A 19,858-nucleotide genomic window follows, 5' to 3' on the forward strand; every position below is an offset into this window, starting at 1 on the left:
AATAGAGAATTGAAATGCATAAATATGTCACAGTATATACTTATATATTGTATATGAGGCTCCTATTACCATAAAGATGCAAAAAATTTACTGTTAACTCATTCTCAAATTGCCCCCTTGTGGGGCATGTGCCCTGCGTTGGGAACCACTGAGTTAGATGGAGAAGGCCAAGGCTGTTGAGGTACCCACTTCCCTGGAAACTTTCACAGGGTGGAGGGCCAGCTTCAGCAGCCAGGGCGGGGTGGGGTGTTCCAGGGTTGGACTCCGGCTCTCCCATGGAGTGAGACAAACCTGGTGTCCAGCAAGGTGGCCAGGCGGCTGTTGGAGCTGGCCCTGTCCAGGAGGGGTGGGGAGGGTGTAAAGGTCAGGGTGTGCAGGGTATGGGTGGCTGAGCTCTGCTCTTACAAAGTTCCCAGGACCCCATAGGCACAAAGAAAACTCCAGGCCTCAGCGGGGGACGTTCATATTTTAGAAAACAAAAAGACAAAACAGTCCTCTGCCTCCTGCTGCTCCGTCCCATAGCCTGGGCCAGCCCAGGAGGGGCTCAGGCAGTCGTGATTCTAGGACCTCCTCCTCACACGAAGGCCTAGAAAGAGAGGCTGAGCAAGGGGCAGGCAGGCACTGAGGCCCTGGGCCCAGGCCACGTTGGCCCTCCCCTCCCATCCCCACCGAGGGTCAGCATTGGAGCTGAGGGTCCTGCAGGTGTTTCCAGAGCCAAATGCTGTCCTGGGGTCTGATGGGTCGCACCAGCAGCAGTTCACGGAGAGTGCAGGGGTCAGCCCTACGGTCTGCTGGCCAGGCTGTGAGGAAGCCTATGTGGGCCCTGGGCGCTAGGCCAAGAGCACGGAAGCACAGGCCAATGTAGACATCGTTGAAGGGGAACGGTGCCACACGGGCTGCTGCCTGCAACAGCCAGGGTGCCAGGCGCCCAGCGATGATGTAGCCACCCCCGCTGGCATAGGCCGGGTAGTCACCTTCAAAGAAGGACACGGGCACGTAGAAAGGTCCTCCCGGCTTCCGGAGGGGCTTGGCCTGCGTAAAGACCTCACCCAGGTAGAGGCCTCGGGCCCAGCTGGGTGGCAGGGCCCGCAGGTAGTCCAGCAGGGCAGGAGTGTGCACAAAGGCATCATCCTGAGCTTGCAGGACGAAGCTCACACCAGCGCAGTGGTGGCCGAGCCAGGACAGCAGCAGCAGGTCCTTGAGTGTCTCATTGAAGGGAACGTCCAGGAAGTCCCAGAGCAGCAGGTCACTGTAGCGGTGGCTCTCCCAGGCCACCAGAGGGCCTAGGTCAGGACCCCCCTCACCTACTGGGGACCCCAGCAGGAAGAGCAGGCGGATTCCAGGAGCGGGACCACCCCAGGTCTCCCTCACGGCCTGTCGTTCAGCAAATCGCCCTGGTTCCGACTTGACAGCCAGCAGCAGGTAGGGGATATTGGTTTCCCCACAGCTGGGCACTTGGCCACGGCCACCTCCAGGCAGCCACTGAGGGAAGCTCCGGCAGGCTGCTGACAGCAAGAAGCGGCGGAGGTCCGCAGGGTAGGAGGTGAAATCGGGGATTTCAGCAGCCGCGGCAGCCCCCCAAGCCCGGCAGTCTCCCTCCTCCGTGCTGTTCCCACTGGGCAGGGCCCCCAGCCGCCACTGCTGCTGGTTCCAGTAAGCCAAGGGCAGTGGGCCAGTTTGGCCCAGACGGGCCGAGAGGTTAGCTGGCAGGGTGGGCTCAGGACTGGCTGACGTCAGGCCTGGCAGGGTGCCCTGGGGTCCCAGATAGACCTTGCTCAGCCAAGACTCCGATGTCCACTCGATGTACACTTTGAGGCCCAGGAGCGTGAGCAGTGCTGACAGGCAGAGCAGGCACTTGGGGCAGCGCATGACCCAGCCCGGGGTAGGGATGTAGGGATGGCCGCGGTGGGAGCTGCAAAGGAGCCAGAGGCCTTTGGAGTGCAGCATGAGCCTTCATAGTTCCCACCAACCCAGTGATGGCCTCTTAGTCCCAGACCCTAAACCGGCCCCTATTCCTGAACCTGGAATCACTGCTCCAGTCCCATTCCAACACCCGCTCTTTCCACTCTCAGCTCAATCCCTTCCACAGCTTGTCCCATTCCCCCATTCATCTCCCTCTCTAGGAATCAGGATCCCTGGGGTCAGCTTCTTCCAGCGTCAGAGAAACCCAAACTCCCTCGCTCCAACTGCCCCCACCCCAGGGACTGGGGAGCCCTCTTTACCTCTGGGTCCAGCTCCGGCACCCCGGGCCTCTGGTCAGGCCCTCCCAGCTCCCTCCCTTTTGCCCAGGTCCTGCTGGGGCTGAATCTTCTTTCTCCGTGTGTCATTGTTCTTCAGCCCAGCCCAGCCCAGCCCAGCCCGACCAGAGGGGTGGGGCGGGGAGGGGAGCAGGCAGCTGGGAGGGCCCCAAGGGCTGGGAGGGACTGGGGCGGGGCTGAGGGAGGCTGGAGAGAGGGGGAGGGCAGGAGGCCGACGTGAGAGATGGGGCTCTGGCTTGTTGGGGCTGGTTTTCTGGTGAAGCAGAGGGGATTGGCTGCAGTGACTGGGGCACCTGGTGAGGCCTGGGACGGGAGAACCAGGGGCCTGGGAGAATCTGAGGGAGGGTGAGACTGAGAGCTAGGCCTGAACCTGGGTGGTGGTGGAATGGCCCAGAGACAGGCACAGTCCCAAAGTTGCAAAACTGAGGCAAGGGGCTAATGATTGGTGGAAGGAGGAGGCGGCAGAGAATGTGCTGAGAGGGAAGGAGTCAGCCTGCCAGAGATGGGGGGGGTGTTGTTGCCCAGAGTCGGGGTGGAATGGGGAAGGGGGCCGGTGAGGACAGACATCCAGGGAGACCTCATGAGGAGGCAGGGAGGAGAGACAGATGGAAACTCAAGAATGCAGAGAAGGGGGGGCGGGAGGGGGATGGAGAGAAAGAGGGAGGGGTGGGGGGAGAGAGAGAGAATATGAATGAATATGAGAGAAATGGAGACAGTGAGCCAGAGATAAGGGGTGGCCAGGAAGCCCCTGTGGAGGAGGGTAAAGGGGAAGATTTAGAGAGGCAGGTGGAGGGAGTCTGCAAACTGAGCCAGACCCAGGGAGAGGCGGAGAAGGAAGCCGGGAGGAGCAGGAGAGGACCAGATGGAAGGAGCAGGGGCAGCTGCAGGTGGAGCCAAGCTAGAGGGCATTAGAGGGTGGGGGCACAGGAAGCTTCAACCCTGCACCTTCATCCTCTTTGGAGCCTGGCTGCCTGACTAGCAGGGTGGGAACCTATTCCTACCAGCCCCCACTCCAGTCCTGCCCATAGCTGCACAGGGACACGAGAACATTCACATCCGGCCCCCAGGGACAGGAGGGGTTGTGTGCCTGTTTACACCGGATGCCCTCCCGAGGATTCTGCTGTTGGGGCTGCAGCAGCTGTCTGGGGAGGGTAGCAGGTGGGGCCTCCTCATCCCAGACCTCCTGGAACCTGGGGTGGGACTAAGCCTGGCCTGACCCCCTTCACTCCACTTGGGGTTAGGGAGGACTGTCTCAGGGACCCTGTTAGCCACAGCAGTGGATTATCTGTCCAGTGCTGATTTCTTCCCCCTAAGTTTGAATAATGGAGCCCATGGGACCAGCTGGAGGAAGACAGTATGGAGGAAGTGGGGAATATTAATGGAATAAAAGCTAGAGTGGGAAATGACAACCAGCGGCACTGGGGTCAGGGGCCTCAGCACCCCTGGTGGGGGTCTAAGCCCTCCCTCAGGGCTTGGAGAGGGGTCCAAGCCCCCTGAGCTCTCCTGGCTCAGCTATCTACTCCCAGGGGGGTGCAGAGGTTCTCCACAGGGGAGACACTACCCCTTCTGGGAGTGTGTTTGGAAATCTCAGGGAGTACAAGTTTTATTGCTGTGTGCATCAGTCTGGGTCCAGTCAGGAGGGAAAGCACACAGCAATGGAACAGGGAAAGTTGAGTGTCAAGAAGAGGTGCCTTCTGTGGAACAGAGTGAGGGGTGTGTGGGGGGGGTCAGGTAGATGTGCAGGTTGACCATGATCAACCCAACATCGCTGCCTCCCTAAGCCTTTGGATCCCTTCTGACTTCTTGCCTCATTAACTGTAGGCCAGTGTTAAATCCAAGTCCAAGTCACCCAACCAAGACAGCTGTTAGAACCACCCCCAGCCGCACAAGCTAACCCACTAAATCCAGAATCTCTAGGAAGTACCCTTGTACCAGTGAACCTGCCCACCCTCACTGGTCTGCACCCTTAGAATGCATTCCTGCATGGGTTCCCCGGGTTTGTGACTGTACTTAGTGTATAAGCTGTTGCTCCTGGGTCATAGTGAGCACCTGTCCCCTGGGGCATGCTGAGGTTTGGCCCGGGGTATTTATGGGTGTAGTGATAGTAGGGTGCTTGTGATGACTCTTGAGAATGGACACTCTCAAGGCTTCTTCCCCATTACATCCCGGGGTTTCCAGCACAGGAAGACTGGTGGTCTCCTCAGATGCTGCTGAGGAGGCTGAGTGAGGTGGGTTTTCAAGATCGTGTTTCTTCTGGTCCAACCAGACAACCGCATTCGAAATTTCAAGATCTCACTGTTTACCAGTCAGCACCCTCACTTTCACGAGGAGACGAATTCAACCATCATCAACCTGCAGACTTTAATGCTGTGTTGCATTTTCAGTTCTCTCAGCCCTGTGGCCACGAGAACTAACCTTAGGGGGCTGTCACAGAAGTGCTTCAGTTCTCAGTGGTTTGAGCTGAGGTGGCAGACCCGAGCCCGTCCTTGTCTGTCTGTAGGCACTAAGGGCACTGCAGAGAGCCTGTCCAATGCCTATCTTTAGAATGGTCATCACCGCCACAGCAGTCACGTGTTGCAGCCAGAGGGGCTCCTGGGGCTCGTGCTTCAGCTGCACCTCATCACAATAAACCCGTGATAGTCTGTGACTGCATGCCACGGACGCCAGTCCCATCTCTGTGAGCCTATCTCCTGGAACACTCTGGATACCAGTTTGGATCCAATCAGGAGAGGGGAAATCCCCCAGCAATCGGAACAGGGAACGTTTAATATAAAGAATTATTGACTCCAACAGCGAATTGGAAGTGATGAGGGATCCACTGGTATGGTGCCTTAGAAATCACCTCTGGGGTGGTGGAGTCATTCACAGGAGGTAGCCCAGGGAAATACGCCTCTAGGAAACTGCCAGGTGGGGCAGGGTGGGGTTTCAGGGGCAGCTGCTGACCCCCTGGCAATGGAGAAGCCACCAGAGAGCTAGCGAGGCAGGAGCCTGCACACGTGAACAGGACCGGAAAGCAAAAGCCTTGCTTCCTGCAAAGTCTCTCGAGCGCCCCCTACTGACAAGGCGTATGCCAGTTAAAGGAAAAATATTTCAAAGGCCCAGATCAGTTTTCAGTGCAGATAAAAAGTTGAATCTGAAGCTAAGTCAGTCAATAAGCTGGAACACCATAGGACTTGGGATGCGACTGGCATTTAGTGAGTGTGAGCAAGGGATGCTGTACCCTGCGGTGAAGCTAGTCCCACACGGAATAACCATCCCTTTGGGATGCCAGGAACACATCTATATTGTAGGGTTGCGGTAGGAAACAGCACACTTAATGGTTCATTGGAGAAGTCTCGACACAGTAGTGGGCAAAGTGGGGAGGCCACAAGAGAGAATGCAGCTCCCTGGGGTTACTTGCAACTGAGAGTCCTTACCTGCCCCAGGCCTGGCCAGGCAAGAAGTTACTAGAAGTATGTGGAAAAGGCTGCCTGACGGGATGATAGGAGCTGTGACCTTCAGTCCAGAGTGTAGCCAGTCCATGAGGTGGGGACCACATGCTCTCCTTCCCCCTGACCCGCCAGTGCCACATCCCTCGTCCCACCCCAAGCCCCACAACGAGTGAGCCCAACTGGAAGCCAAAAGTAGAACTGTCAGACTCCACAGAGCTTGGCTGAGATCCATCTGGATGGGGAGGGGCTGTGACTAGGCAGGGATGAGGCTGGCTGTGTCCCGAGACTGCTCTTCCGGCCCGGACTTCAGGCCCTGGGCCCACTCAGCCCCCAGAACCTCGCACTTGGGCAGCATCTCCTCCACCAAGATCTGAGTGAGGCCTGGGTTGGACACAGCGGGTAGGTCTGAGATGTCCAGCCTGCGGAGGTTCCTGAGGAATCAAGAAGGGGGAAGGCCCGCATAAGGACAGCATCTGTGAGAGAGTGTAATGGAGGGGGTGCACTGGCCCCCATTCAACCCCTAGCTTCTTAAAAAATCTTTAACTGTCTAAAGAACGCCCAAATCCATGAATCCATTGTGTTCATTACAAACAGACACCTCTGGCTCCTATGGTTCTACAACAGTGTAAATATCATGGAGTTTTCATTAAAACCAAAAGAAAAACTAGGGAGTCCTTTAATTCCCCCAGACTCACGGCCACTGCTCATCTGTGCTTACCCACCACAAACACTAGGCTTGTCACAGAGGCAGGGAGACAGGGAACTGCCTGACACTGCTCCCACCCCACTGTCCCCTATGTGAGCTGGCTGGGAGCCCCTGCCCTGGCTCGGGGGGTGGGGTGGGGTTGGGGGGGATGTGGGGGTCGGGGAGAGGCTGAGCTGAGGTCTTACTGGAGGTGATGGAGGCAGGCGAGGCCCCTTTCGGAGATTCGGGGGCAACCAGCCAGCGAGAGCTCCTGCAGTGAACTGGCCAGCTGGTGGAGGCGGCTGAGACACCAGTCATCCACATGGGGACAGCGCTGCAGCGACAGGGACTGCAGCTCCTTCAGGGCCACTGCAGAAGGGAGAGGGCAGATGGCACTGAGAACCCCTCTGGAGCCCACCATGAAAGGGAAAATGCAGAGCCCCGCCCACCCCACTCACGGAGGTTGTCCAGGCCTTCGTAGTTGATGGCACAGTCACTGGCATCCACCGCCTCTATAGGTACTTCCTGGAGATTCGACAGCTGGAGACGGGAGTAGCCATGCTCAGTGGACCGAATCCACTCTTTGCCTTGGAATCTAGAAAGGAGGTTCCAGGTGGGTACCCCATTTATCCCCAAACCTCCAGCTTCCTGAGACCACCACCCAGCCCATATAATACAATGATGGTACTGTGTCTGCTCTTGTTCTAAGGGGTATACACATCTGGTCTCATTGGGTCCCATGATCCTATCAAATTTGGAATGTTTGGCCAGTTTTATGTACCGAGAAGCTGAGGGCTAGAGACATTACTGATAATGTAAAAGAGCTACAATACACCTTTCTAGATGGGCAAAAGTTGAGACATTTTCAGATACGTAAACCTTTTCTAAGGAAGGTGCTGGGGGAAATGCACAAACCAAGTAAAAATTTTAATTAGAATGATGAGAAGTAGATAAAGTCTATGTGAATTTTGCTTTTCAAGCAAGAAGAAAAGAAAAGGTGGTGGTGGGAATCTCCCAAAGGTTGGAGGAGGAAGAGGGAAGGAGGAGAGAAAAGAAACTAGTGTTTATTGAACACATGTGCCATGCCAGACCTTGGTACAAGCATTTACATTGCAAGATGTGTTTACAGGTTAGATACACTACCGTTCCATGTTCCAGATGACAAAACGGAAGCTTGGGACCAAGCCCCAAGCCACAGCCAGTAGGGGGCAGAGGCTGGGGGACTCACGGGGAAGCTTGCCTGACTGAAGAGCCTGAGGCTTAGCGAGCCCATCTTTGGCCTCCCCATCCCCGTTTGACACCTTTGCTGTCGTACTTGACTGCGCCTCCCTGCTTCAGGACAAAATAGGCTCCTGCGACGTATGGGCCGTATCGGTTCTTGATGCCGGTGAAGGATCTGCCGAGAGAACAGTAGCTGAGGGTGAGGCCCGGGTGCACCCCTCACCATGTCCCAGTGCTGCTGAGACGGTCAGAGTCCACAGTATCAGGACTGACAGGCACACAGAGGCTGCAAATATTAACTGAGGGACTATTAAGTGCTGGGCACAGGGGGGCAGTGGTGACCAAGGCAGGTAACTGTCCCTGCCCTTCTGAAGTTAATTTACAGGAAGAAACTAATAAACCAGGAGAGCGAGTGGCAGGCAGTATCAATTCCAGGCGGAGAGTAGAACAGAGACTGACTAGGAATGGCTTGGGTCAGGGTGGGGATGGAGAAGGCTAATGCAGTTTGGCCGGTAAGAAATGCTTCTTGGAGGTGGTGAAACTTGTGCAGAGATCCGAGTGGCAGGAAGGAATGCAGAGGTCAAGGCATGAGGCTGCCAGGCCCAGGGGAACAGCTGGTGCAAGGCTCAGCAGCTCAAATTAGGACAGTTGAACAAACAGCAATAAAGACACCATGCTGCAGGGGTGAGGAGAGTCCCTGGTAGGTGCCTCAAAGCTCAGTAGGTACCAGGTTTTGGGCTCTGGAGTTTGGCTTTCATTCAAGTTGCAACTGGAAACCGTTTCAGGGTTTCAAGCAAAATGGTAATGTTCTTAATTTTACTTTCTAAAAAGTCCTTTGGCTGCTTTGTAACCTATAAAGAGACTGGAGGGGCAAACAGTGACCAGCTAGATTCCTGCAGTAATCCAACCATAAAGTGAAGAGTCTCTGCTCTGGCTACAAACACTGAAGGAGGTGAGAACTGGTCAAATTTGAGATATTCTAGTATTTTATTGACCGGCTAGATGTAGATGGCAGAGAAGCAGAGGAATCGGGGATGACTCCTTAGAATTTGGCCGGAACAACTGGGTGGGCAGTAGTGCTGTTTACTGGGATGGGGAAGGCTTGGAGGTAAGCAGACCTTTTAGGGGAAATCAAGCGTTTGCTGTCAACCAGGTTAGGTCTGAGGAGCCAGCTAGACCAAGAGGAGGTGGTGGGCAGCAGGTTGCCTACATGAACTGGAGTCCTTGGGAAGCGTATGAGCCATACATGAAGATATAAGTCACATGGCGAGTACGGGAAGCCACAGGACCACTAGGAGTGGCAAGGGCAGGGATGGATTCTGACCAGCGAGGCAGAGCAGTAGGGTCTTGCAGGCCAGGGGTTCTCACCGATTTTTCTTGTGCACTTTTGACACCTGCTTTTGGAACAGATACTCTCTCAAAGCCTCCACATCATAGAAGCGGTCAGTCAGGAGTTGGAGCAGCATCCTCCCCTTCCTCTGATTGCCCTCTGGGGTCACTGCACTGCTCAGACCACGGATACTGCTGGTACCCAAATTCCATATGGGGGCCACCAGGTGCAGGGACTGGGAAGGAAGAGAGGAGAGGCTGAGTCTGGAGAGCCTCCTGTGAGACCGAGCTGAACCCCTCTGTTCTGTTCTTGGTTTATGAACACCCCCCCCCCTCCACCACCACCACCAACCCACACACGCAATGTTCCTGATTCACTAAATTCTTTCAGAATTTTCAAATTCCGCATTTGTGATTCCCAAATTTCCCTCCATGTTTTCCCCAAGTTCTTCCTCTTAACCCTAAATTGTCTCTTTGATTTAGCCAAACATTCTTGGTTTTCCCAAATTCTCTATTTTCCCCCTCAAGTGCTTATTTTCTCTCCAAACCTTCATTATCTGACCTGTTAATTTCCCACAAATTCTTCCCTTAATTTTACCCAATTTTCCCCAGAGTCTTTCTGAATAACCAAATTCTTTCCCCCAAATATAATCTTAATTCATTTAGTTTGTTTCCAAACCACCCTCAAACTCTTCCAACTTCTCTTCAAAGTATTCTCAGCCTGCCCCAATTTTTCTTTATGCTTTAACCAACTTTTCTGTTTCCCCAAAAACTTGCCCAAATCTTTATGTTCCCTCAAAATTCCTCGTAAGCTCCCAACCTCTTATTTTAATTTTCTCTAACTTCATTGCCGATTTTGCCCAATTCTTTCCAAAATTCTCCACAAATACTGAAAAATTTTCCCTTAATCCCCCCAGGTATTTTCCTTTTGGCTCCCCCATCCCATCAACATCCCTTTGGTTTTCCAAGATTCCTAACTGTCCTGAATTTCGCTTACTGGTATTCTTTGGAGTCTTACCCCTCCAAACCCCCTTTCCCTTGCAGGTTTCACTCTCTTTTTTTTTCCTTTTTTGTCACTCCTCACGCGAGGATATTTCCCTCTCATGGTTTTAGAAAGAGTGGAAGGGAGATAGAGATTGGTTGCCTCCCTCAGGGTATCGAACCAGCAACCCAGATTCGTGTGCCCCCTGGCCGAGAATCGAACCCGCAACCCTTCGGTGGGTCGGGTAACGCGCTGCTTTAACCACTGAACTACCGGCCAGGGCACAAGTCCCAATCTCGCCGGCCCGTCGACTCCCTCATCCCTGCCTCTGATTGGCTGGGTGCGCCAATCGGAACGCATTCTCTGCTGCTTTATTGGTTTCTTTCTGCCAGTCCCCGCCCCCTCTTCCTCGCTGACGCTCCCCAGCAGCCGGCGACCCACACCCGTCCTTCCCGGCCCCCAACAGCCAGTCTCCGCTGCCAGCGCGAGGCCCAGCCGGGGTCCTCCTGCTACCCCGCGCCCCTCGCTTCCTGGGCGCCGGCAGAGGCCCCGAAGGCAGAGGCAGCCGAGCGGACTTCAATTTGGGGGTGCTAGGAACCCCTGACCTACCGCCCTGGGCGCCGCCATCTTGTTGAGATTATGTAACCGGAAGGGGCCGGTCTTTTCTTGTCCCACCCACCTGGCTCTGTCTTTATCTTCCTGTGGTTGCAGCCTCCTCTTAAAGGCACACGCCCCTTTTACTCTTGGGTTTAGAGATTGCTCGGAGCGCCCTCTCTGTAGACTTTATTATGGGACCCTAGCCTTTCCCGAGGAGAGGTGGGCCGTCCTTCCGGTCAGAGTGCCTTCCTTTCCTTTGACTGCAGCCACGGTTCCCCTGAGCTTCCCTCTTCTCCAGCTCTCACTGGCTACCTCCTTACCATAAGGAATGATGTACCTCCAAAGCTGACCAGCATTCTTTTTCCCTGGAAGGGGAAGAGGTCGGAGTGGGTGGTGAGGTTAGATTTCAGGGAAAGCGGAGGAGGTGAGGTCTCAAAATTAGTATTGTGATGTGTTTGTGATTTCAGTTTGGAGCTCAGAGTGAAGCTTCAGTGTGAACATCCATCCATCCATCCATCCATCCATCCATCCATCCATCCCACAGATACTTACTGAGCATGTACCATGGGGCAGGCACTGCCCTGGGTGCTGAGGTTACCGTGGTGAACAGGACAGACCCAGCCCCTTTCTCAGGGAGTCAACATTCCAGGCAAGGAGAGGATGGATAAGAAACATGAATAAGCAGCGTAATTTCAGCTAGTATTTGATAAGAGGCAAATAAAAACAGGTAATATAATAGGGAGTGACTGTGGTATAGGGCCATCGGAAGAGGTGACATTTACGTGGAGGATAAGAAGGAAACAGCCATTAGAAATTCTGGGAGGAAAGCGTTCCAGGCACTGGAAGTGTAACAGCCAGTGCCCAGAGATGGGAACCACTGAAAAGAGAGGTAGAAGACGGGGTCGGACAGGAGGGCAGGGAGCGGACTGTGCAGGCATGGTGGGATAGTATTCCATTCACAGGACAGATTTGTGTCAAGATCATGTCTGCCAGGCTGAAAACAGATCTTAGAGGGCAAGGGTGGAAGCAGGGGGCAGCAAAGGGGCTACTGTCATCACCCAGACCAGAGATGAGGGGACAGGAGCAGGGATGGGCAATGGACATGGTGAGAAGTGCTCAGTTTATGAGTCTGTTTTGCAGGTCGGGCCAACAGCTTGAGAAACTAAAATGATAGCGCTGGGGAACAGCAGGTGTTTGGAAGGACAGGTGTGGTAGGCTGGAAATGACCCGGCCCCCCACCCCCACCCCAATATCCATGTTCTGATCCTGGGACTGTACATATGTTACTTTCTATGGTAAACAAAACATGTGGTTAAGTTTAACAATCGTTTTTTGTTTTTGTTTTTGTTTTTTTTAAATGTTTTATTGATTTTTACAGGGAGGAAGGGAGAGGGATAGAGAGCTAGAAATGCCAATGAGAGAGAAACATCGACCAGATGCCTCCTGCACACCCCCCACCGGGAATGTGCCCGCAACCAAGGTACATGCCCTTGACCGGAATCGAACCTGGGACCCTTGAGTCCGCAGGCCGATGCTCTATCCACTGAGCCAAACCGGTCAGGGCAACAATCGTTTTTTTAAAATATATTTTATTGATTTTTTTTACAGAGAGGAAGGGAGAGGGATAGAGAGTTAGAAACATCGATGAGAGAGAAACATCAATCAGCTGCCTCCTGCACACCCCCTATTGGGGATGTGCCCACAACTAAGGTACATGCCCTTGACCGGAATCGAACCTGGGGCCCTTGAGTCCACAGGCCAACGCTCTATCCACTGAGCCAAACTGGTTAGGGCAAGTTTAACAATCTTGAGATGGGGAGATTATCCTGGATAATTGAGGGGGGCCCAATGTAATCATGAGGGTATTATAAAACGGCGGCGGCAGAGTCCTGATAGTAGATGCAAGAGGGTGGAGTGATGCAAGGAAGGGGCTATGAGCCAAGGAATGTGGGTGGCTTCTAGAAGCTGGGTGATAATTCTATCCACAAAGCCTAAGAAACATTCTCCCCTCGAGCCTCCAGAAGGAACCGAGCCCGGTGAACCCACTTTAGATCTGACGTCCAGAATTGTAGGAGGATAACTTGGTGCTATTTTAAGCCTCTACGTTTGTGGTAATTTGTCATAGCAGCACCAGGAAACTAATACAATGGGGCAGGTCCCGACTGAGAGTTCTGTTTTGACCATATTCACCTTGAGACATCCAGGTGGAGAGGCTGGGCAGGGGTCTGAATCTCTGGAGGGAGGTCAGGACTGGAGTCAGGAGCTTAGCAGCCATGGACACATCAACGGAATTCGAACGCCTGGGCCTGGCAGGGGGCTCTAGCAGAGAGGCCTGGAGTGGGCTCCAACCTTTTCCCTGGCGGGGCCCAAAGCTGATAGGAATCATATCTGTGGGCAAGTCTAGAGTCAGCAGAATTGGTTGCTCAGTGAAAGTCAGCAGCCTGGACACGGAGGTGGCCCTGCTGAGGGACCATTGGAAGCCACTCCTGGCTCCTCAGGTGACTGGTTGGGAGGCCCTGGGATGGCCTGAGTGGAGAAAGGCGAGAACCACCCTGGGGTCTGAGGATGAGTGGTGGGAGGGACTCAGGAGAGAGCAAAACAGGATGAGGCCAGGCACCAACAGACACCAAACACAGGAAGGGGTTAGGCCTGAGAGGGGGTGGGGGAGGGGGGTGGAGTTGCACCCTTGTGAACAGAGTTGAGGTTAGACTTCAGAAAGAAAAAAAAAATGCTGATTCTCACTGAAGAATGGACTTTGGGACGCCATGTCAGACCCTCCTACCACCACCCTTCCACTGCCCTTTACTCCCTCACCCCCCAGATCCCCAGGGGGTGGGGTCATTCTGGACCTTGCTACTTCCTGCTCCTGGCATCCACTGCTCAGAGACTATGGAGCTGTGGAGACAGCTGAGGCAGGCTGGACTGGTGCCCCCAGGGCTGGGTCCACCCCCCAGGGCCCTGAGGGGTGTCCCCCCATCATGGAGAGCTGGCCAGACCCTCATGTCCCCAGGGACAGACACTGAAGGTGCCAGGGAGAGTCTGCTGTGGATCTGGGAGGAGCTGGTGAGTGAGGAGTTTGGAGGGGCAAGAGATGGAGTAGGGGTGGGGGGAGAGTGAATGAGTGGCAATGTCTGAAAATAGAAAGGGCCAGAGATTGAAAGACAGAAATTGAGAGGCAGGAATAGAGAAATAAACACACACACACACACACACACACACACACACACACACGGCTAAAGAGAGAGAGACAGACACATAGACCCAAAGAGTGAGAGATAGGAATAGAGACAGAGACACAGAGAGGGACCCAGAAAGAAAGAGGTAGAGATGGAAAGAAGAGATTGAGGATAGCAACAGAGACAAACTCAGATTATTGTAGGAATCCCTTTCCACGTCCCGCGTGGTCCAGGGTTCCGGTTCAGGGTTCGAGTTCTGGAGAAGGGCCGCACACAAATGAATGGAGACTTGAAGAAATTCAATTTGGCGAAATGGGGGGCCAGGCGGTAGTCTACCTCTAGTGGGAGAACTGACAACTGCTCTGGCTCTGCCATCCCTTTTATTGCGGTTTTGGGGAAAAACATCTTAGGCAAAATAACAGAAACTTACATGTAGCCCTTAGGCAGGAAATAACAGAAACTTACCTGGGCCAAACAAAAGTGGAGGCTGCTTCAGCTAACAATGTAAACAACTAAAGGGTGAGTGGTTAGAGCAATTAAGGTTGTTGACCAGCCTTCCTGGCTTCCTGTCAACATCTCTCTTTTAGTGAAACTGATTTGTTTCCGGCATCTCCCCCCGTTTTCTTTTCTTAAAAAATCTTGCATATGCAGACTAGAAATAAACATATAAGAACAAAAAATGAGACAAGCAACAATGGCTATGCTGAGAGTTCAAATGAAATCAGTCTGCAGTAAGTTTCTTTCTGGGCCAACAGTTTTTGAATCCCAGTTTCAATGTCCAACAGTTTTTTGAGAACATGTTAGCAATGGTATCTGGATGGTGGACAAATGGTGGTAATGCAGGTCCGACCTCTGATTTGGTCCTGGGCAACCTGCAGCGACGCACAGCTGCTGACTGCTAGCATGGCAAGGTGTCATCAGTGTCTTCCATCTCTGGACTGCTTCTCTTCTGTCTTTATGGCTGGAGCACTCCTGTTAATTCCTCTCTGTTGCAGGAATCCACATGGTCTTGGAGTTGTTTTCTGAAAATATACAAACATATTCTCGACCAAAAGTTAATAAAGGAATCTTTTCTATAAATTTTACTTGGGATCCTTTTTATTTAAGCCCAAATGATTTTCCTTTGGCTTATTCTGACACCATGTGTGTTTTTTCATAGGTGTCCTGCTCTTACTATTACAAATGAAAATTAGTTTTCAAAGAAAAAAAATTTTTTGGATATTTTTCCTTGCATAATATTTTTCCACTATCCCCCCTTTTTTTGATTTAATTATTAGGAGGCTTTTGGAAAATTTTTATAATGCAGTCTTGATCACTTTAAATTTTAATTTTTTGTACAAAAATATGACTGTTTTAGGTTCATTGCATGTCAAGCAATGTTACCATGGAATGAACTTCCAATAGAAATTTTAGTTAATACTTTAGAAAGAGCTTTTGGTCCAGTATAATTTTTCTTGAATATTTACTTATTTCAATTAGCCAATTTAGATTAATCTGAAAACTTGACTACTATTTTACTGTCAAATTTAATACTCTAACAACAATCTTAGTTTACCCTGTAAATATTAATGCAAAGGATTATTTGCATCCTTGAGAAGGCTCTAAGCATTCCTAGTATTAGACTGGATTTAGATATAGGGCTGCTGCTGTCAGCCAAGTCTCTGTTGCCTGGGTCCCGATCAGAGCTGGACAAGTCTCTGTCGGCCACCTGGGTCCCGATAAGTCTCTGTATCACATATCTCGGGGAACCCAGGTTTCTTCTCCAGGGAGGGCCCAGCTCACGCCATTGTGCGAGAGACAGATCCATGGTACCAGCCACCACGAGGCTTCAACCTCAGCAGGAACAGAGAGCTCAGGCAACAGCTGTGGGCAATTGGATGGTGAAAAGAGGGTCCCTCTTGGCAAAAAGAGCAAGAAGGGCTAATATAGAATGCTCAAGTGCCTTCCCAAGGGGGCCTTCCACACAGTGGAAGGGATTAAATCCTTTCATATGCTTTTAAATTGCTGCCAAAACATTCAAAGAATTAGTTTATAAGTTTGTTTGGTATATGCTGTTATAAAATATCAAAAATTATAATGACATTGTAGAATAATATCATGTAAGGATTTTCTTTGCTCTAGGCCATGGCAATTCAATTTCAAACTGGAAGAAATATTTAGTTACTTCGTTTTGCCCTTTTTGGGGCCAAAAACCTTCATAACAATTTAAAGTATATTTATTAATTTTTATTTGATAAGAGTTTCCATGCAATTTCAAGTATATTAGATCTGTTTTTAAAAGATTTCCTTTAAGAAGAGAGAATAAATTTCTTGTATTACTCCGGGCCCTTGGAGCTTTCCAAGAATCATCTCTGTTAAGACCTTGAAATTTTAACATGGAAAAAAACCCATCAAATATATATATATCCATATATGATTTACAGATTATAATATTTTTTATAATTATCTTAAGATATCAATTAGATTTTAAACTAATTTTTGCATAGAAAAATTTTGGTTGGGATCACAGAATTAATCCTCTTTTTTTAATTAGACCAATAATAAGCAACTTATTTTGAATTCCTAATTATTAGAGAAAACACAACATTTTTATTTTCTTAAAAATAAGTTCTTATACTTTTAGGCATTTAATTACCACAACTATATTTTCTCCCAATTTAATTTGCACTTTGAACTTTTAAAGCTGGCAAGTCAAATATTTTTAGCATTTTGTTATTTCAAAATATCTAAACCTTTACCTTTATTATTTATATAATTAAGCAAACTTCCCCCAAAAATTGTTTTGCTGCAAATGAGTTTGGAGGAAGTTTGTAGCCATTCAAATGAAAATTACCACATTCCTTAGCATACTGGGAGAGTGGGCTTCCATATTGGATTGCCACATGTCTCCCTTCCTTCCCCACATCCTGCTTACTTGGGGGAAGCATCAGCAACAGATTTGGTCACACATTTTTTTTCATGCTTAAAAGATAGACAGATCTTAAATTTTTTCTTTCTTTTTCGCTTTCCGAAGTAATAACTAACACCCAATTTGGCCAAGATATGCATTTCCCTGCGAGTTCTATTATAATTTTTAAACAAAACTTTGAGTAACCTTACTGCGGGAAAGTAGCTAGCCTTGCCCTCTCCTGCCACTTTTGAATTTCTCCGCACCAGAGGCGGCTTCAGCAGTGGAGTCCCACTTCCCATTACAGACTTCAGACTCCAAATATCAATCAAGATTCCAATTTGAACAAGAAACCACATTCTTTAAGCATGCAAACCAAAAGTCTATAATAAAGTTTACTTTATATTTATAACCTAATTCTTCCCCATTAGCCTGGCTGAAAAAGACTTTCCCACCCTACTTACAGTTCGCGACTCTGCAGCTGGCCGTGGGCTTTTGTGTGCGGTGAATTCCCTCACCTTTTTCCGGTGAATTTTCCACACCTTTCCTCGGTGTACTTTTTCCTTCCTTCGCTCTTAGGCGAAAAATACCTTCTCCTCCAGAAGTCCCTGTTCGGGCGCCAGAATGTAGGAATCCCTTTCCACGTCCCGCGTGGTCCAGGGTTCCGGTTCAGGGTTCGAGTTCTGGAGAAGGGCCGCACACAAATGAATGGAGACTTGAAGAAATTCAATTTGGCGAAATGGGGGGCCAGGCGGTAGTCCACCTCTAGTGGGAGAACTGACAACTGCTCTGGCTCTGCCATCCCTTTTATTGCGGTTTTGGGGAAAAACATCTTAGGCAAAATAACAGAAACTTACATGTAGCCCTTAGGCAGGAAATAACAGAAACTTACATGGGACAAACAAAGGTGGAGGCTGCTTCAGCTAACAATGTAAACAACTAAAGGGTGAGTGGTTAGAGCAATTAAGGTTGTTGACCAGCCTTCCTGGCTTCCTGTCAACATCTCTCTTTTAGTGAAACTGATTTGTTTCCGGCAGATTATCTGAAAGACGGAGACAGAGAAAGATGGATATGGAAAGACATAGAGACAAAGTCAGGTGGCAACACAGAGATAACGAGAGGGAAACGAGAGACAAAGAGATTAAGAGTCAGATACATATAAAGGGAGGTAGAGACAGGGAGGGACAATGAAATACAGAAACAGATCAAGAGACACTGAGAAGCAGGGTGACAGTTAGTTCCAGGGACATAGTGAGGGCCTGCCCAAGAACACATGTTACAGGTGGTAAGGTGATGGGTATAGGGACCATTGTGATGGGATTGTGCAGTGGAGGAGAGAGAGAGAGAGCTCACCTCCAAATACAGCATGGGCAAGTGGAAATTTACAACCTAGGAGCCACTGCGGGTTAGTGGGTAGAAAATTATATGAATGGAAAGGGGGCATTTTGGGTAAAGTGACTCAGCAGGATTCCTGCTGAAGGGGGTCCAGGGTGATCAGACATCACCTGGGGGAAATGGGAGGATGAGGAACCCGATTAGATAGGGTATGGAGAGTATTCAGGTGTGGAGGCTGGGGATTCTTGCTAAAAGTGGATTTAACAAGGAGTGCAGCTGAAACCGGTTTGGCTCAGAGGATAGAGTGTCGGCCTGCGGACTGAAAGGTCCCAGGTTTGATTCCGGTCAGGGGCATGTACATTGATTGTGGGCACATCCCCGGTAGGGGGTGTGTAAGAGGCAGCTCGTGGATGTTTCTAGCTCTCTATTCCTCTCCCTTCCTCTCTGTAAAAAATCAATAAAATACATTAAAAACGAACAAAAAAAACAAAGAGGTGCAGAGGTAGGCCTAGGAAAAGCTACAGGAGCCCGACCAAAGTTTTGTCAAGCAAAGAATCTTGGTTAGGTCTTGAGCTGGGACCTGCTCCCACCCAGGTTGGGGGGTGGGGTGGGGGAGGGGAAGGCAGGATGCTCTCTGGGGTGGAATGCCTATGACTTCCGTTTCCCTCTGGCAGGAGAACCTTCGAAGAGTGGATGTCCAGCTGCTCGGCCAGCTGTGTAGCTTGGGGCTGGAGATGGCGGTGCTGCGGGAGGAGCTGGTTGCTTTCCTGGAGGAGGAGGAGGAGGAGGAGGAGGAGGAGGAAATCTTCCAGGAAGAGGAGGAGGATGAAGAGCCAGAGGGAAAGCAAGAGGAAGTCCATCTGGGGGTCTCCTGCCCAGCCTCAGGCCACCGGCTCCCCGACTTTGAGATGACTATCTGAGGCCCCACCAGGGTGTTTCTCATTGGCAAATGGAACTTGATGAAAATTTATGCAAAGAGGAGTGATTTGAAGGTGAGATCAACCTGCAAAGGTTCTGAAGATGCCTGCAGTGAGATTCGGGGACTGGCCTGGAGCTGTGGGCGTGTTTGAAGGTGGTGTGGGGAGTTTTCAGAAACACTGCAGGTGTGTTTGCAGGTGAGCTGCAGGAGTGTTGCAGGGGAGGTGTGGGCCTTTGCCAGTAGAATGAAGATGCTTGCCCATGAGGTTTGAGAGCAAGGCACCCACTGGCTCATGTGGCTGCTGAGCACTTGGACTGGGCAGGCCCTAACGGAGGGGCGCTGTCAGTGTAACATACATGCTGAATGCTACCTTTTCAAAGGCTTAGTATGGCAACAAGAATATAAAACATTTCAATAATATTTAAAATTACATATTGAAATGATAATATTTTGAGTGTACTGTAATACATAAAATACGACAAAAATTAATTTCACCTGTTTATTTAAGATTTTTATTGTGGTAAGATATACATTAAAATGAACGGTTTTAACTTTTTTAGGTGTACAGTTCAGTAGTGTTAATTAAGTACATTCAATTGTTGTGCAACCATCACCGCCATCCATCTCCAGAGCCCTTTTCATCTCACAAAACTGAAACTACCCATTAAACAGCTCCCCACGCCCCTCTTCCCTCAGCCCCTGGAAGCCACCTTTCTACTTGGCAAATTTGGCTACTCCAGGGACCTCATGTAAGTGGGATTATATAGTATTTGTCCTTTTGTGTCTCACTTATTTTACTTAGCACGTCTTTAAGGTTCATCCATGTTGTGGCATGTGCCAGAATTGTCTTTCTTTTTTATGCTGAATAATATCCCCTAGTGTGTACATTCCACATTTTGTTCATCATTCGTCTGTCCATGGACACTTGGGTTGTTTCTACCTTTTGGCTAGCATGAATAATGCTGTTATAAACATGGGTGTACAGGTATCTGTTCAAATCCTGGCTTTCAGTTCTTTTGGGTCTATACCTAGAAGTGA

General features: G+C 50.4%; 3 protein-coding genes across 4 annotated transcripts; 1 reads left to right on the plus strand and 2 right to left on the minus strand.

Moving 5' to 3' along the window:
* Positions 1-179: 179 nt before the first annotated feature.
* B3GNT8 (UDP-GlcNAc:betaGal beta-1,3-N-acetylglucosaminyltransferase 8) lies at positions 180-2,875 on the minus strand. Its single transcript, XM_079800090.1, has 2 exons — positions 2,223-2,875; positions 180-1,912 (listed from the first exon to the last, which is right to left on the minus strand). Exon 2 carries the CDS (start codon positions 1,867-1,869, stop codon positions 676-678), a length of 1,194 nt encoding a protein of 397 aa, XP_079656216.1. The 5' UTR covers positions 1,870-1,912; positions 2,223-2,875; the 3' UTR covers positions 180-675.
* Positions 2,876-4,338: 1,463 nt separating this feature from the next.
* Positions 4,339-10,551, minus strand: DMAC2 (distal membrane arm assembly component 2). The gene is made up of 6 exons (XM_079760035.1): positions 10,516-10,551; positions 8,964-9,160; positions 7,690-7,770; positions 6,833-6,969; positions 6,581-6,743; positions 4,339-6,120 (listed from the first exon to the last, which is right to left on the minus strand). The coding sequence occupies exons 1-6, from the start codon at positions 10,531-10,533 to the stop codon at positions 5,943-5,945; spliced, it is 774 nt and encodes a 257-aa protein (XP_079616161.1). The 5' UTR covers positions 10,534-10,551; the 3' UTR covers positions 4,339-5,942.
* Positions 10,552-13,392: 2,841 nt separating this feature from the next.
* Positions 13,393-19,858, plus strand: ERICH4 (glutamate rich 4; the record flags this gene model as incomplete). 2 transcript variants are annotated; one of them, XR_013812850.1, is made up of 3 exons in its annotated part: positions 13,393-13,566; positions 18,576-19,016; positions 19,381-19,858. XR_013812850.1 is itself a non-coding variant. In XM_079759557.1 (2 exons), 2 exons carry the CDS (start codon positions 13,393-13,395, stop codon positions 18,819-18,821), a joined length of 420 nt encoding a protein of 139 aa, XP_079615683.1. In that variant the 3' UTR covers positions 18,822-19,858. The 2 variants fall into 2 exon arrangements, 1 of the variants encoding a protein (XP_079615683.1); XM_079759557.1 differs by having other exon boundaries at positions 18,576-19,858.

Source organism: Cnephaeus nilssonii (assembly GCF_951640355.1).
Source record: "Cnephaeus nilssonii genome assembly, chromosome: 20".
NCBI classification, from domain to species: Eukaryota; Metazoa; Chordata; class Mammalia; order Chiroptera; family Vespertilionidae; genus Cnephaeus; species Cnephaeus nilssonii.